The following is a 17467-nucleotide window of genomic DNA, read 5'->3' on the forward strand; positions in this document are numbered from 1 at the left end:
GTGTTAAAATGTTTTGCCACCTAGTTTTTGTCTATCTGGGATTGGTTTTCCAAATTGAAGCATTTAACATCTCGCCGCAGCCAAATCTGGTGATAAATTACCCAAAACATCTGAAAACTTTTCAGAACCAAACGCGAAGCTCTTACTTTGGATACTCCCTTGTCATTCGGTCCACCACGTAAGCTGCCTAGTTTATACAGATCTATAGTATCTACTTTGAAACAAATATATATATATATATATAATATATAATATATATATAATATATTGCTGAACTGTTAATTAAGTGTTACTCATTTAGGATGTTAGTCATGTAAAAAATTCCACTATGGCTCATAGCTAATCCTAATCTATTTTTGGTTTCTTTTTTATTAATGGCAGCATAATAGTGGGAGCACCTCGAGCTCAATCAACATTGGAACAGCAGAGCACACTAGACGAGCCCGGAGGGATCTATATGTGCTCCCTGAAAAGCGGAGTCTGCGATCCCTATGTCCTGGATAGCGTAGGAGATGTTGATGACCCTAGCAAGTGTACCACCTTTAACTATCAACGCAAGGATCAACAATGGTTGGGTGCATCTATGGATGGCGGGATCCGGGATGAGGATAATCTGCTCGTGTGCGCTCCTCGTTTTAACACACGTAGCTTGAATAGCTATCATATGGCTGGAGTATGCTACTGGGTACCAAACACCATTAACAGTACGCCTGACCGGGTCATGCGCATCTCCCCACTCCGTTTGAAATCGCTGGCAGTGATCCCTGAGGATAAAGAAAAAGGCATAAAGCCCTCATTTTATTACATGTATGGCGAAATGGGACTGAGTGCCCATGTGACGGATGATAACTCCAGATTTCTAATCGGAGCCGTGGGTATTGACCTTTGGAAGGGATCGTTGATCTTGGATTTTCCTGAAAACCAATCCTCCGTAGGCCGCACTATTCAAAATGTTGACTCAAACAATTGTGAATTGGAGAACAAAAATATCAGGGTCCCCGATCCGACTAACTGGGGTCAGGAAGAAGACTCCTACTTTGGTTATGCAGTAAGCTCCGGCTACTTTGACAGCGACAGACCATCCAAACTTCTCTATGTGGCCACAGCTCCTCATTCTAACTCTAAAGTCGGCGAAGCCTACATCTTTGATTTAACAGAGAATGGAACAAGCATCAATAAGTACCACACCTTCCAGGGCGAGCAGTTTGGAGAATATTTTGGTTACTCCGTTTTGGTGGAAGATCTCAATGGAGACGAAAAACCAGACATCATTATATCAGCCCCCCAGTTAGCTCTGCCGGATTCGCTCGATGACGGTGCCATCTACGTATTTATCAACAAGGGATCTGTGAGTAATTAGTTAATAAGCTTTAAAGCATGAGTAATGTTTTACGATATCGCTTTTTATTGCAGTTCAACTTTGAACGGACTATTATTCGGTCGCCAGCAGGCAGTAATGGTCGTTTTGGAACCTCTCTATCGCGTTTAGGCGATATCAATCGAGACGGATATAATGGTGGGCTAAGAATCTGTTGAGATCTGTAATTTCAAAATAAATGTTCTTTCTCTCTTCGCAACAGATGTGGCCGTGGGAGCTCCATTTGCAGGGAATGGATCGGTTTTTATCTACCTGGGCTGCGAATATGGTTTGCGGGGTCAGCCTAGCCAGCGACTGGAAGATCCTAGCCAGCTTCCTTCTATGTATGGATCACACACGTTCGGTCACGGCCTCTCCCGCGGATCGGACATCGATGGCAACGGATTCAACGACTTTGCCATTGGAGCACCAAATGCTGAGGTCACATATCTGTATTACACCTATCCCGTCGTAAAAGTGAAAGCAACAATCAAGTCGCAATTGCGACTGATCAAACCGAAGAAGGAAAAGGTGAATATCACCGCCTGCTACAGACTAGAGACCAACGCAACAAAGATGCAGGAGCAGGAACTGGATATCCGGATTACGATCGATGGACGTTTAAAGAAAGATAAATTGGAGAAGGAACAACCAAAGATAAGCTTCAAGGCAGTTGCCGGTCCTGACGAGACTTGTAAACCCTTTGAGATACAGGTGCTGTATAATAAACAAATTTTCATCGAATTGGTGATGCAATACGAACTAACAAAGAAGGTTCCCGACTCGAGAGGTAATCTTGGAAGTTTAGGCTTTAAAAATAAACAAATTAATTAGTAGTTATCTCTTATCCAACAGAGTTCTGCAAAACCTGTGCTTTAGTTGATCCCAGTGATCCGAAGATGTTAAAAGAGAGAATATTCTTCAACACCGACTGTGCCACCGATATTTGTGTCGTTGATTTGCAGTTAATCAGCAAAAACTGGAGGTATGGTCATGGAATATTATAAGCATGTGACTGAAATAGATTCTCTAAATTATATCTTAATAGCTCTACTTATGTTTTGGGCACTACTAAAGTCCTTGCTCTAAATTACGAGATCATCAACCACGGAGAAACCGCATACGAGCCTCGATTCAACATGACTACCTCTCCACGCGTGCCATTCGCCAAAGTTCCAGGAAATTGCCAAGTGACCAATGCGGTCATGGTGTGCGACCTAAGTCACGAAGGATATCTTACCAATAGTTCTAGCGAGTCTATCACTATTATCATCGATGTCAGCCAAGTGAGTGGAAAGTCGCTGTCCATCCAGGCAGAGGTATTTAGCTTGGGATATGAAAACAATGCCACGGACAACAAATATTCAAAGGCGATCGCTCTGAAGGAGTTCGCCGATATTGATGCCACTGGGTAAGTTTCAATAAAACTTTATTGTTTTTAAATATTACTTTAATTCTGCATTACTTAATAGTGGTCCCACAAACGATATTCCCTACCTAAAGTTCCCTTATTCCGCGGAAATCGTGAATCAATACGAGGTCAAGAGCCACGGCCCCAGTACTATCGATCATCTAGCGATGTCGCTATATATTCCCGTGGCCTATAGAAAGCCTGATTCTACAAAAGTTATATCCATCATTGATGTATCCAGCCTGAAGATGCACGCCAAATACGACTTTCATCTGCTTCACATACAACTCTACGACCAGAATAATTTTCTGATCAAGAACTTCACTCAGATCGGGCAGGACCACGGGAAGGCCACCGTATCTACAACTTGGAGTCATAGGGAAACGACTAACACTAATGAACTGCTCTTAAAGAAGAATCCGGATAATACGATTGTTGTAGACTGCCATGATACCAACACGGCCCTATGCGTTCGTGCCGAAATGCGGATTAAGTTAATGCCAGGTAAACCAGTTAACCTGAATGTAAGCTTCATGGTGGATCTTAAGGATGTGGAGGATTCCTGGGAGTACTTTGTCATTAACACCGATCTGACTTTGCTTAAGAAGGGTGACCCCATATCCAGCTCTTTTAATATTATAAAGAAGATCAAATCAAATATTATATACAAGATTGCTGGACTGTCCATCTGGATAATAATTATGGCCGTGATTGGGGGCGCACTACTTCTTTGTGGAATAACCTATTCCCTTTACAAGGTTTGTATTTTATCAATTAAATTTATTGATGTTAACTATATTAATATGATGTACATATATTCCCAATAGCTTGGATTCTTTAAACGCGCCGAGAAGGAAAAACTAAAGAACTTAATTCGACAGAGTTTTCATGAGCTGGATGAGGATGTAGAGAAGGATATGGAACCAGAACTCCACGAGGATAACTTTAAAAATTAAAAGAGTTTTACAAATTTCTTGTGAAATGCGCAAAAGTGATGTTAATTAATGTTAATAAGTTGAAACTTTCAATGAAATAGTTCAAGTAGCTTTATGAATTGAAATGCTTAAAGTGTTAATAATTTATTTTGATAAAAATAACATAGAATTCTTAAAATAAATATGTAAGTACAATCATAAATAGTTCATTAAAATGCATTGTTACGCTTAATCCTTGAAAATATTTAAGAACTAATTTAAATAATTAGCACACACTGGCCAAACATGAACAATTTTTAGCAATCTTTTCATATACCTAATAACATTAACACTATTTATGTACAATAATATCTAGGGCCGCCAAAAAATGGGCAGCTGCACATAGAATACATGAATTTTTCCCATATAAGCAAGTAAAATGGACTATCTAAGGATACGTAATACACGTTATGCTAACACACACACACATACAGACACACACACATTACAGAAGAGCTGATATCATATGGGATATCGTATATGGGTAACTCGAGTTACAGGTATAAGTACATTAGGCTGCGATAAGTTTCTAATTGAGTTGAGGTAAGAGCTCATGATCGGCTTGGATAAAGTAGAGTGGTTGCTTCCAGATATGTCTGTGTGTAATTTGCATGCAACATTTGCAATATGTATGACTGACTACATCTAAGAGTTTGTAAAAGTATCGAATATTTGAATATGTGCTTCGCATAACTCAGGCCTTTTTCAATATGCTTCTTTCTTAGGTGGTTTTCTATTGACAACTAACGAAAAACAGATCATCTATATCCTCCTGCCTGTAGAGTGTACAACAACAACAACAATGACGTTTTCTAAATAAATACTTGTATAAAAATACAGAGAATTTGTGAACTATGTATTGTCAAAATAATTAACACTTATGTAACTTTGCGACCCCTCCTCGAATAAATATGCATAATCTCTGATATCTGTTTACTAGATCCCAACGCTAGTTCTTTAACATTTTTATCACCCAACTCCTATGACTAGTTTTCCCCATTGAGCACATGATAACGAATATGTAGCACCAATGATGCATGGGCCTGCCCCTTCTAATTTGCTAACACATTGTCTCGTTGAACGGCGGGTCCTTTTCCGATTCGGTGCTGCTCTTAATGTTCGACGACAGCTTGGCGATCTCGTCCTGTACCAGATGTGTGCTGATCTGGGGTATGGATAGAGCCGGGTTACTGCTCTTGGCGGACGAAGCGCCGGACTCCTCCGTGCTGGAGCTGCTCTCCTTTAGTACATTCATGCCCAGCTTGCTCGCAAAGGGCTGCGGCTTGAGCGTGGAAATCAGTTTGGCCTGACCAGCCTGGGCAGCTTCCGGTGTCTGAGGCACTGCCTCGGCCGGTTGAGAGGGCTTGCCCTGGTCCACGCTAAACTGTTTCTTCAGCAGCATTGGACGCGCTGGCGGTGCCGGCGCTGCCTGCATCGTCACTGGCCCCGAGGCGCTTAGGTCCAGCGAACTGGAGCTCTCCTCCCGCAAACGCCTGCCATCGGCAGCGCCCACCGAGGCGGTACGTATGGGCTGGTAACGCGCCGTAGCAGCGCCGCCCACAGCGCCAACGCTAATGCTAATTCCCGTCGCCGAATGCGAGTCGCCGGCGTCCAGCGAGGGCTCCGCCGTCAGCGAAGGAGTGTCCACGTTGTAGGAGCCCGTCAGCGAGGTGTTTGTCTCATTGGAACTCTGCTTGATGAAGCGGTACGGGTGAGCCGAATAATCCGTCTCCGTGCTAGAATTTTTCTGCAGACTTTCACTGGACTTCTTAAAAAGCCGGCCGCTGCCCTCGTACGGTGGATTAAGAAAGTCACTAGTGGCCCGCGTGGGCACCAAGGGTGAGGGATAAGTTTGCTGCTCCATCGAGGAATTGCGCTGCCAGGGCCGTTCGTTCTTTAACTGAAAGCCACTCGAGACGACGACCATGGCACCGCAGCTACCAGCTCCGCTAGTATCGCTACTATCGCCTCCGCCGGCGCCGCCACCTCCGCCACCGCTCATCAGGTCGCCATCGACAGAGGGCTTTGAAGGTGACAGCTCCACGGCAGTCTCGCGTCGCAGCGGATAGCGATGGCTGTAGTCTATGGATACGTCGATCTAAAAAGTAAAATGTGACTTAATTAGGAGAACTCTAGTCTGTACTTTAATTCTTACCCCAAAGCCCTGGGCGCTGGCATCGATGGAGCCGCGTGACTCTATCAGTCCCTCCAGAATCTTGTAGTCGTTCTCCTCGCACTCCTTCAGATGCATCTTCTCCAGCAAAGCCGCAGCTTCGGCCCGTGACATTTCCGTTTTGGGGCGGTCCAAGGAAGCTATCGGTTCAATTGGGAAGAATCAAGCATTGAGTAAGATTTCAAAAAAGATAAAAAAGAAAAACCGTATGTGAAGAATATTTTCTTTTTTGGGTGCGGCGGAAGCAAGGCAATGATACGGGTGTTGCGCTTTCACCCGGTTAGTTATATACACTTTGCTCACGGATGTAAGAACGAGTTCGTGGATTCGCGACCCTGTGCTCCTCGCGGCCCTTGGGCCTGGCTTACCTTTGTTACTTGGCAGGGAGACTGTCGGCGATGCTATCATGTGGCAGACGCTCTCCAGCTCGTCCGTGATCGAGGTGTACTCGCTGTGTAGTTTCAGCAAGATATTTCTGGAGGGTTTCGCATGCAATACTGATTTACCTAAAGTTCGGAGTTCGTGGTTAGGTTCAGAGAAAAGATGTGTGCAAGAGAACGAACAACATTAAGGATTCAATTCGGTTAAGGTCATTGGTTAATGGTTAATGGCTAGTGCTAATTTGTTGGCCAAATCGGTTTGCTGGATTGGTTGGTTTGGATTGGTTCTTATTTCTGTGTTAGGTGGGATGGCATGACGGGATTAGTAGCCTGAATTTTGAGCGCAAATCGGAGGCCTTTTGTATTTTCCATCGTTCGATGGCTTCTTACCCGGATGTCCGGATCCCTGGCCTATGGGTGCATCCTTGTCGCTGTCCGGTTCCGACTGCGTTAGACTCATCTGACGGCGGGACAACGATGCCAACTGGTTGAGGCTGATGTGGGACCGATTGATGTCCGCTCCGGTCAGGGAGTACGTCTCCGAATTGCGCCGGCATAAGGATACAGTCCGCTGACGCAAGGCCCGATGCCTAGCAGCTGTTTTAGGTTAGAAGAAAGTTTTATAGGGATTCTAAAAAGTTTGGACAGGTACAGTGAAAACAACACAGCATAGAACAGAAGGCAACACAGAAGAAAGAAAGCGATATGATTCTAAAAGCTGTCGTCTTGGAAATTACCCTCAAAACTGATGTCTGGAGCGGCATCATCGGAATTGTCGCCTCCCACGAGCGTCTGGTCATCATCGTTGTTGCCCATCGGCGTGAGGGTGTCCTTACTCTCCGTGCTGGCACCCGTATCCTGTCGCACAGTCACATAAGGAGTCCGCTTGACCGTCTCACATGTCGATGGTCGCTGCGAGAGCGGAAGGTAGATGTCCGAGTCGGCCTCCGATTGCATTGACGCCTTGCGCACCACCTGCTCATTGAGTGCCTCACGCGACTTGACCACTTCGTCCGGTTCCTCTGGCAGCGGCACAACCTCAAAGTGGGTGCCCTCGTCGAAGATGTAGGCATCCGGGCGGACTTCGGTTAACGAACGATTGAAACGACGCCGGGTGGTCACCTGGATATATATTGGCAAAGAATTCGCACACAGAAGAAAATGGAATGTCATCGATTCAATGATTTATTGCACACAAAACGAACTTTAACATATCATAGTAAAATATAAATATATAAATAAATAAAAAAATGTAATATAAAATGTTAAAAAATGTCTAAAAGTTCTTTGATATATATCAAAGACCTCTGCTATGGCAACCCTAACTAGCTAGTTCTTGGATCGGAGAATATCAAGTTCAGAATGACATTTTCTGTCCCAGTGTGCTTGGTATTGCAGCGATATGTAATTCAAACGCACCTGCAGCGAATTTAAATTCAGTCCAGCGCCCAGACCAAGTGGTAACATGGCTCCACCGCCTCCTCCTCCAGCACTACCTCCATTACCGCCCGGTGCACCTCCAGCCTCCGTATCCGAAATGGAAATGGTGCGCATGCGCTGCATCTCGGCCGGAATGTTTATCGTTGAGCCGCGCAAATCATCCGTGCCAGCGGTGTGTGTCGACATGAAGCGATGTATGACGGCCAAATGGGAGAGTATCTGCTCCGAGGACTCCTCCATTTTCCGCAATCGGAACTCGATGTTCTGGAACACAATGAACAGAGTTGTATATTCATTGGTGTGGCATTCGAATATTAAATTAAAAACTGATGATAAATCGAATTAAATTTCCACTGCATGTATGTATATTCTTTTCTTCTTTTTTTTTTATGTGCTGGAACAATTGTAAAGGAAAAGCTGCAACGGCTGCAGTAAATGGTCACTCGGACGTGTCCAATTTTCAATTCGAATGTAAAGACGTGCTGTCAGTACCCATGTCAGTTTTGGGTTACACGAATCACCCAGGATATTTGCATAAAAATGCCAACAGATGTGAATTGAGATGTCAAAGGATGGGTACTGCTGACTACACACCTGAACGGTGGCTGTCTGTATGTTTTCCTTCTGATTGATGTCCTCGATTTTCTGAGACATGGTCTCCACCCGCTCCGTGGTGTTCTTCACCCGCTCGTCTGTCGACTGATTAAGGATGATTTCCTGCTCGTGAAAGAAGCCCTCCACGCACTCCTCCTCGAAGTCGTACAGCCGCTCCAGGTCGTCCTTTTCCAAGAACAGCTTGAGACCATTGTCCCGCTGCACCTCCAATCCTGCGGAATTCCGATCAAGTGGACACATGTTAAGGGCAAATTATAGGAATAAAAGTGAAAAAACCAACGATTGACAATAACAACAGCGCCCCCGGGGAGAAATTATATATACGAGTATATATAGAAAAAAACACAATGGAATCACAAGAAGTGAGGCAAATCGTTTTGGCATAACCCAATTAGGAGGAGGTGTTGTTATTGTTGTGTTGCCAAGTGGCCAGGTTGATTTCAATACAAAAGAGCAGGTGGCGTATACGTAATGCAGTTAGTTACAGAAGCACACGCAGAGTCGACAATTGTTGGGGCAGGCACGGAGGCAAGGAGAGAAGTTAGATATTTGTACATTATTGCTGCTCGGCTCAGAAAACCCACAGACACGATAGACTCACAGGGAACAAAGCTAAACTTGCTCATCCCGGGCTCACCTTTCGCCTTTCGCACACAGTACTTGAGCAGCGAATAGAAATGGCACAGCGCAATGAAGGGCGGCGGTAGGACAGGCTTCTGCTGGTACTCCATCACAACGGTGAACCGCTGGAACATCCAGACCTGATAATCATAGAAAGTGTATGTTAATATTTATATTACTCTATAAACCCTTCAAGCCTTCGATCGCTCCACTCACCTGATGCGAAACCGAGTTGACCTCGTTGAAGATGTTGTTAAACACGGCGATGAGCAGATTTATCAGCAGAATATTGGCAATCAAGAGATACATGGACATGGTTATCGGCGTTACCCAGTGTCCTGCAATCCAATTAGATGGGGTGTGTTAAAAATGTGGCAACTACCATTTTTTTCCCTCAGTTTCCAGAGCAATACTCACCGGTGACGCAGCCCGGCTGGCTGGGATCCTCGCCGCAGGGAGGGTCGATATCGCCGGCGAACACCTCGCCGTACAGCATGAAGTAGGGCTGGAAGGTGACCTGGACAACGATAAATTAAAATGACCATTAAAGCGCCATCTGAGGAACAGAGGAGGGAGAAAGAGGCATCGCCATCGAGACACGAAATGGCCGGGCGTAATTCAATTTGCGCCCGTCGCCCAACATTAATGCAAGTTTTTACACATTGAAACACAGTTTTTGGTTATTTTTAGTCATCACCTGATAGTATCTGTGTGTGTGTTGTTGTAAGGTGGGTGGTGTGTTTGTTTTTGGGATGCAACATAGTTTGATTTCTAATTTTCCGGGGCATTTCTTTTGAAATTGGAACCAGCATGCTAAATATTTACACATTGATATCCCAAACTCATTTGCATATAACAGCTGGATGAGAGACTAAATTAAAGGCTCTTTAATTAAAACTCAACTATTTGCCTTATAAGTATCATCTTTCATTCATTGAACAAACATCGATGCTAACCTAGGGCTAGGAATATATTTGCATTAAACTGCCAGCCAGGGGCAGCTTAAATTATTTCGTCATGCAAAACTGAAAGGGATTGGGATTAAATCAACGTCAGATATGTCGAGCAGCAAAACCAACACTTAAATTAACAAAAAATAGAAACAGTAATAGGAGCTTTGTTATAAATATTCATAAGCGAAAACAGAGTACACACATTTACCTTATACAAAGAGAGAGAGGAGGCAGAGAGCTGGTCTAAGTACTAGTTTGTACATCATGCACACTATATAGTAATATATTTATATTTATATATATGTTTCGAAAGGAAGAGAGGAGTTTCGGCATGCCGAACCTGGCCTTACCCTTGCAAATTCAACTCGGATTAGATTTTGGCAATCCTAAGTAGGACGGATTTTCATACGGACTTAACCAGTTTCCTTTGCAAGAGTCGAGAGTCGGGAAAACTAAGGAATGCGAGATTTCGGAGCAGAAGTAAGCTTTAAGTGGGGTTTCAATAGAGAGAAAGAGAGAGGAGAGAGCAAAAAATACATAGGAACAAATATTAGGGGGTATAGAAAATCGTAATCCAACGGGGTCCACACACATATATTAAACTGAAGTTGAAACAGAATACTTGGCACACACTGATCTCCATCAAGACACAACATCAACTATTAGACCACACCAATATTATGCAGCACATCCGAATATTATTTATTTATTTTAATTTTGTTTTTTTTTTTTTTTTTTTTGGAGACGCAGCTAGAGCATTCTACAGTCGGCTCTCTAAATAGCAAACCAAATTCACGTCAATCACAAATTTTGCTTTACATTTGTCAAGTTGCCGCTCGTCAAATTCATATGCTCATTGTGGTTGGCGGTGGTTGAAGTTGGAGTTGGCGTTGTAGATGTTGCCGCTGGAACTGTGGAGCTGGAACCTGTGGTGGTGCTGGCCGCAGTGGTGGTCACTGGTGGTGGTGCACCCATCGTATGGTAACCACGATGATAGCTGGAACGGGTATTATGCCCCAAAGCACCTAGAAATCCAGGGGCCGTTATTGACCCGGCAATAACCTGGCATTGGTTTTTTTTTTTTTTTTTTTTTTTGCCCATTTAACGAACAGATTTAAGGGGGCGATTTATGCGTTTAAAATGTCAAAAGGTGAAAGGCGAGAAAGTGACAGATTTGAGTTCGAAAAATGTGGGGGACAAATGACAGTTGGATGACAGAAAGAAAGAAAGAAGAGTACAAATACAAGAGACAGTCAATTTAAGCGGCAATTTTTGTTGTTGATTTAAAGTGATTTGTTGATTAAATACTAATTAGTCAGCTACTTAATATAAAGTGAAATGTGGATGGAGCACCAATCGACAAAACTACTCGTAGTAAGTAAAAATGTTTCGCTTGCAGCACTACTGAGGAACGCAGGCCAAAAACTTGCTTTGCTTGCTATTTTTAAGTAAATGTATGTACTCCGCATCGTTAGTTTTATGAATAGTTAAAGCTGCCATTGGAATTCTTCGTAAAACACACACTCTCTTTTTCTCTCTGTGTGAGCTTATTGGTTGTGTGTGTGTGTTAGTAAGGCTGGCATACGCACATACACTTAGATCGTGGGAATTAGTTTATTTACAGGAAGTTCGAAGAGAGTTTTATGTGATGTAACCTACCTCTTTGATTAGACTCCAGGTGGGTTGCTTGTTGGGGTACAGGATCGCCTGTCTGCTGACTCCAAAACTCATCAAGACGACGGCCAAGAGGACCACGAAGTATATCATGTTCTTCACCATTTTACCCATCATGGTGACCAAAGGACCTGTGAAAGATTAGTCAGGACTAACTTAGTTTCCAAAAACCCTTAACTTAAGAACCCTATAACTTACCCAGATATTTATTCACTCCCAGAATGTTCAGGATGCGCAGATACCAGTAGATGCTGTCCACACAATAGATGACCCTGCCAATGTCCATGGTGTTCTCCCGGAATCGAAATGCCAGACCAATGACGAAGAGTATAATGGCGGCACCGTCGCACGGATTCCACATATTCCACGCCCACACCGAGAATTTATGCCTGCTCGCCCGCCAAATATCCGAATTAATGGGGCCCATCGAAGATGCGTTAATTCAAGTGTGAACGGCACATATTGAAGACAAAAAGTAATGGAAATGCGCAGAACTGTGAAATCCGCCTCAGCTTCATTTGCACTCATCGCCAGATGCAATTAAACACCAATGATTGAGGTGCGCGTGTGTATGCGGGAAGAAGGGGGTCTATAGATATATGAGGTCTACTTACGTAATGGCCACCGGTTCGGAGGATATTATTTCGCGCACCTTTTCGAAGCCCAACGTTGTGATATATGCTATTGAGTACCACTCTTGCCACCGCGGCATCTGGTCCATCTTCACCAGCACAGTGAACGAAAACATTATGAGAAAGAACATATAGGCAATCTGTGAAGGAACAAAGTGGAAACTGCTAGTGAGTAAACCACGAAAAATAATTAAAAACCCCATACGCTTATTACAAGGGCCACAGACTGAGAAAAATGGCTAGTAATGTTGGCAAACTAAGCCAAAATGTTATCTTTAATTTTTAGATTTGGTTATTTAACCCTAAAAACCCATTAATAGTAATGCTTATCTAGTCTTTGAGATTCTAAAAACTTCATTAACTTCTTGTTAACATACCCATAAGTTACTGCTTTTTAATCATATTAACAGTTTATAATTTTCTCCCAGTGCTTTACTAACGGAAATGAATCACCCTACCCTTAGCCAGGTCGATAGTAATTTCCGCCACTTACCGAATCGGCCCAGAACTTGGTTATGGGCGCCGTATAGAACTCATAGAACTTCTTCTTCAGGCGCAGCGGCTGGTGCTGTTTCACCTCGTTGTACTCGGAGAGATTGAAGAACTCCCTGAACTGGGCTGGATCCGAGTCGGTGAGGGAGACCTGCGTAAAAATACTGACGATATTAGTGGACCTCCAACGAGGCTTAATAGGGGATGCTGGAGAATAGTTTTTTTTTTCGGCCTTAATTAAATCATCAATGTGCAGTGAACATTCAAAAGAGAGGCACGTGGGGATATGCATATATATTTTACATTGGAGAATACATATAGCGTATACGCCCCATTGAATCAGCGTGTCAAATGTGATTTTGGTTTTGCTTTTCTAATTAATTTTCTGGTGTTTAAGGCTGGAATTTCTGTTGCTATATATATACTTAAACGCGTGTTTAGTTTCCAGACACAACATGCAGAACAAGTTAATTAATTGGAAGCATTATGCAAAACAAAATGGTTTAGCCGCAGGGAATCGGAGGAAAGTGTGCTGACAAATAAGTAGCAACTAGAGCAACTTTACTTCTACCGAGGAAAATCGAAGAGAATTTAATATCTATATATAAGAAAAGGTGTTTGTGTGTATTTCGTTGAATTTTGAACAGCAAATGTTCGCAAAATGAAGCTACTAAATAGGCATTCCAAAAAGGAATCAAATGAGGCAAACTACCAAAGCCAGCTAAGAGAAATGCCATTGAAATCAAAAAAAAAAGAAAAAAAAATAGAAAGGAAGATCTTGAGGGAGTAAAAATAATATCCGGGTTCAACTAACTTTGGAGGGCTGTTCTTCCGCTCCAGCAGTGAGATTAACCTGTAAAATTGATACGATACAAGTACTGGGACATTAGAACGATGGTGTGTGTGTGTGATTGGCTGTGGGAGGTATCTTTGGTTTGGGTTTGCAATTTATACTATCCCTAGATGGATAACTGATGTGCTGACTGGGTGAATACCATTTTGTCATATGTATTGTGTTTACCTACGAATCGAACTACAATAATCAAATAGGAAATAAAAAATAAATAAACAATCGAAAGGGGGAAAACGGCATTTCGTTTATTCTTGTTTTTTTTTCTGCTCGGTGCTGTCATTTCAAGTTTACAAAATGTTATGGTTCTGAGCAAAATGCCAGTCTTATCGCATTCTGAGTTCTGAAGGTTCTGAATGAAAAAAGTGTATATATATATACGACTATGTTGGTTTATGAAGGGCGGTGTGTGTTGTGGGTTTGTTTGTTTGTTGTTTTTTGATTGTATTTTTTCTGTGAAATTACTCACTTTGCCATTTTCGTGTACTTTTGTATCGCGCACTGAGTAAGTATCCGCCAATAGAGCCTGCAACAATCGACGCACATTTTTCGCATTTATCAGATATGGAAAATCACTCGAAAGTTTTTCATTTTAATAGACTATTTTTTGAGCGGTGATCTTTGGACAAAATACTTGAGTTCAGATGATGAAGTGTAGAGAAGTGGTTGTGTTTTTAGTTTAGGTACAGATTTCCAGAATGAAATGTTTAAGTTTGAAAGATATTGAAATTATTTTCCAATAAATTGCTCACACATAGGCATTCCACAGATACATACGAGTATATACAAACTACAATTAAATACTTGAATTAACCCTTCCCCCTCATTACCACTTGCACTCAATGGACTTTAATTTGATTTGGCGATTAAGGGATTAACCCCAATCTAATTGGAAAATGGTTGGCTATGGAATCAGGGACCTTGTGCAGTGCTTGGTGTAACTGAAAAACAATATTTGCACAAGTGCCAAGCTTTTCCTCTCGAGACTTTCTCCTGGAACTGTGGCATTTGATGGGGTTCTGTGTGGTGGCACCCAGAGTGGTTGGTGACTGCTGAATGTATAAGTTTGTGCCGAGATTATTACTTAATTTAAGTTTAAGCCCAGCTCTCGGCTGTTGCCAATGATTTTCATTACATTGCTAATGGAAATTCGCACTTAATTTGAACCAATGAGAACTTTAAAATTTTATGGCAAGCATTAGGAGGCTACTTGAATGTTGAAAATGTTAGATGGGTCGAAGGGTCACTTACATCTGTTGAGTTCGAGGCACTCTTAAAGGAGGGCGAACTGTTTTCAGCTGGCATTAGCTTGCACTTTGGAAAATACATAGTCAAATGATAGTTAGTAGAGAAAGTACATTACATTAACAGAGCTGAGAGCGAGAGATGTAATGGATTTTAAATGATTTCCCAATTTAAAGACTTGAACTGGAGTTGATAGTTAACCAAATGAGATGAAAACTGCTGCTGCTTGATTGGGTTTCTCTAAAGATAATATAATTCGCCAAATAAATCAATAAAAATTAAACTGTTTTTCTGTGAGCCTTAATAGGGAGACCCTTTAAAAGTAAATGAATAAATTTTGAAAATTATTGGAGCAGAAAAAGTAAACCAGGTCTAGTACCGAAAAAAACTATTGATTTTCTTTTTAGTTGAGTTTTTCTGTGAGCAGGAAATTAAGAGAAGTATTTATTGAATGGATTTCCCTTTAACTTAGGCCTGATGAAATGAACTAATAAAGACCTGAACTGATTTATCAAGTTTTTAACTCAAATTATAAACCCATCAATCCAAATTCGAAAGTACATTTACACCAAATAACTTTACAGACCAAAGCACAAATCTTAACTAAACAAATATAATGTGAAGATATAGTTAGTTCGATTCCGATAGCAAACCAAGTAAAGTACATAAATATTTGTGTGATCTGGCTATCAGACAGATACAGAGACAGAGACAGTCATAGATACAGATATAGATATAGAGTTATAGAGCAGAGACAGCAAAGAGAACATATACGTGTGTGTATGTAATATGCATATAAAGATAGATAGATAGATAGATTTAGACGACTTTGAACACCAAAGAAACAGGAAGTTGGCTTAGATCTGATTGGTTGTTACTACCTTGTCGCGATTATTAGCACCCGCGCCCATCCTATATCTCAAGGAAATGGATCTTTTGGCTTTTAAAAGGGCGCTCTATAAACAGACAGATTTGGATTTAAGGTTTGATGAACAGCATAACGATTTAATAACTGGTTAATGGTTAAACTTTATATATGTTAGATTAGTAGAATAAATTTAATAACTAAACGCTGACGCTGAAAAACGTATAAGGCACACATATAGGACTGGCACATACAGACAACGAAACCAAATCAAATGGAAAGTTAGTAAGAAATGAACAAAAAGTAACAATTAAGTTGAGATTAAAACATCAAGACATATACCTCAGCATCTGGCTGGGAACGATCTGAGTCATCATTGTCCAGATTCTGGTTCTCCAGATGCTCCTCCTCAGTCTGCGGCATCTGTTGCAGCTCCTCCTTGGACTTAAAGTCCAGCTGCCTGATGTAGAAGGGCATCGCCAAGCCCAAGATGACCTGAGAATATCATAAATTTATCTTTTTAGTCAGCAATTTACTGCTTAACCTTATGAACTCCCACCTTAAAGTTGGTATTCTTGCGGGTTCGCAGGCCACCCATCCAGAGATCCGCCAGGATCACCTGACTGCAGGGATGAGCCAGCAGGGCACGATGGTTGGCCGCCACAGCCAAGGAAAGGCAGCTCTGATTTGACCACGAATGCAGCTCACAGGTTAACAGCCTTTGGGCCTTCTCAGCATCCTGTCGGTAGCTAAAGTCCAGCAACTTGTTGCCTGAAAGCAACAGAATGAATGGTATTTATGGGTATATTAGAATAACAACAAATTATAATTTCATTTATAAGAACGTCAAGATACCCAAACTAACCTTTACTTTCAAACTCTTTGGCATAGGATCGCAGTTCCTCGTAGATCTCCGTGTCCAGGTCATCCTCGGCCGCTTCATGGGCCATGGCCTTGTACAGCTTGCAGGATACCAAAGACTTAGCCAGAGCCTCTTCGCCGTGTGTCCACATCAGCAACGCCATCTGCTGTCGCTTGGTCAGCACGGCCCAAATCTGGAAAACAATCTCGTTGTGCAACAGGGCGCATGAGTGATATACGCTGAAAATCACTTACCAGCAGCTCGTTGAAGGGGAACTCGAAGAGGGCCATTTCCGAGGTGAATGGCAGCAAACCGGTGACCAGGCTCAGCGAATTGGCTCCGGCATATCGCTGGTATTGGTAGGTGGAGGACTTACGGCAGGCGTTTGCATAGCTGTTCATAACCTTGGCGTAGATGGGCCGGAATTTGCGGCGCGTGTAATAGGATCTGAGGAAGATGGTGGGGTAGATAGAGTACGCAAATCTAGTTGGGATTGGGTTGCTCTTCTCTTCTTTTTTTCTGGCCTTCTGCCCAACGGCAGCAATCTAATACTCTCGAAAATTTGCCTCAGCAAATTCGCATTGTATCTGCTTTTTTCTCAAAAAATAGAAATGCCAACTGAATGATGGACATCCGGTTGCTGGCGGGTAGACTTGAATAACAATGAAAACGGCTCCATTTCGAATCTATTTTTTCCAGTTTTTCCGCCCTTTGTTTGCTCACAGCTTAAGAGATTTCCAGCGCGAAATGTAAATGTAATTTGGTCTGCGTTCTCTCAAGAAGAAACAAATTTATTGGCCTGCCCGAAAAAGGAAATTTCGAAGCACCTGTGCAGGCTTTTATGAGACGGCAATTAAATTCAGCACATCAACGGAAAACGCGTATAAATTATTTATGACAAATAAAAGGCAAATCAATTGACT

The 17467-nt window shown here is 42.4% G+C and overlaps 2 protein-coding genes across 18 annotated transcripts in view; one reads left to right on the forward strand and one right to left on the reverse strand.

Annotated features, from left to right (window-relative positions):
- Positions 1 to 8: 8 nt before the first annotated feature.
- Positions 9 to 3740, forward strand: LOC108112074 (integrin alpha-PS3-like). Its single transcript, XM_017221821.2, has 8 exons — positions 9 to 178; positions 382 to 1348; positions 1414 to 1516; positions 1581 to 2147; positions 2213 to 2342; positions 2406 to 2768; positions 2830 to 3526; positions 3596 to 3740. Exons 1-8 carry the CDS (start codon positions 9 to 11, stop codon positions 3722 to 3724), a joined length of 3126 nt encoding a protein of 1041 aa, XP_017077310.1. The 3' UTR covers positions 3725 to 3740.
- A 70-nt stretch (positions 3741 to 3810) lies between these two features.
- Positions 3811 to 17467, reverse strand: part of LOC108112583 (transient receptor potential cation channel trpm) — a 49330-nt gene continuing 35673 nt past the window's right edge. For 9 of the 17 annotated variants that reach the window (XM_017222612.1, XM_017222609.1, XM_017222618.1 and 6 more), the window contains 21 exons: positions 16799 to 16991; positions 16548 to 16737; positions 16242 to 16453; positions 16025 to 16177; positions 14824 to 14886; positions 14042 to 14098; positions 13537 to 13575; positions 12724 to 12873; positions 12213 to 12370; positions 11797 to 11987; positions 11584 to 11729; positions 9389 to 9488; positions 9188 to 9309; positions 8988 to 9111; positions 8330 to 8562; positions 7715 to 7999; positions 7033 to 7417; positions 6686 to 6892; positions 6284 to 6421; positions 5898 to 6055; positions 3811 to 5840 (listed from right to left, as the gene is read on the reverse strand). In XM_017222612.1, the coding sequence (XP_017078101.1) occupies positions 4803 to 5840; positions 5898 to 6055; positions 6284 to 6421; positions 6686 to 6892; positions 7033 to 7417; positions 7715 to 7999; positions 8330 to 8562; positions 8988 to 9111; positions 9188 to 9309; positions 9389 to 9488; positions 11584 to 11729; positions 11797 to 11987; positions 12213 to 12370; positions 12724 to 12873; positions 13537 to 13575; positions 14042 to 14098; positions 14824 to 14886; positions 16025 to 16177; positions 16242 to 16453; positions 16548 to 16737; positions 16799 to 16991 (4342 nt within the window). In that variant the 3' untranslated portion in view covers positions 3811 to 4802. Of the gene's footprint in view, positions 5841 to 5897; positions 6056 to 6283; positions 6422 to 6685; positions 6893 to 7032; positions 7418 to 7714; positions 8000 to 8329; positions 8563 to 8613; positions 9112 to 9187; positions 9310 to 9388; positions 9489 to 11583; positions 11730 to 11796; positions 11988 to 12212; positions 12371 to 12723; positions 12874 to 13536; positions 13576 to 14041; positions 14099 to 14823; positions 14887 to 16024; positions 16178 to 16241; positions 16454 to 16547; positions 16738 to 16798; positions 16992 to 17467 lie in introns of those variants that run through there. The other 8 variants (XM_017222619.1, XM_017222620.2, XM_017222606.1 and 5 more) reach the window with 5 other exon arrangements.

This window comes from Drosophila eugracilis, unplaced genomic scaffold, assembly GCF_018153835.1.
Source record: "Drosophila eugracilis isolate 14026-0451.02 unplaced genomic scaffold, ASM1815383v1 contig_90, whole genome shotgun sequence".
Lineage (NCBI taxonomy): Eukaryota > Metazoa > Arthropoda > Insecta > Diptera > Drosophilidae > Drosophila > Drosophila eugracilis.

Excerpts from the sequence above, each read along its gene's own strand:
- LOC108112074 (XM_017221821.2), top strand. The coding sequence starts at position 9 with ATGTTTTGCCACCTAGTTTTTGTCTATCTGGGATTGGTTTTCCAAATT. Across the intron at positions 1,349-1,413 it reads TATTTATCAACAAGGGATCT|TTCAACTTTGAACGGACTAT; the intron begins GTGAGTAATTAG and ends TTTTTATTGCAG. Across the intron at positions 1,517-1,580 it reads CAATCGAGACGGATATAATG|ATGTGGCCGTGGGAGCTCCA; the intron begins GTGGGCTAAGAA and ends TCTTCGCAACAG.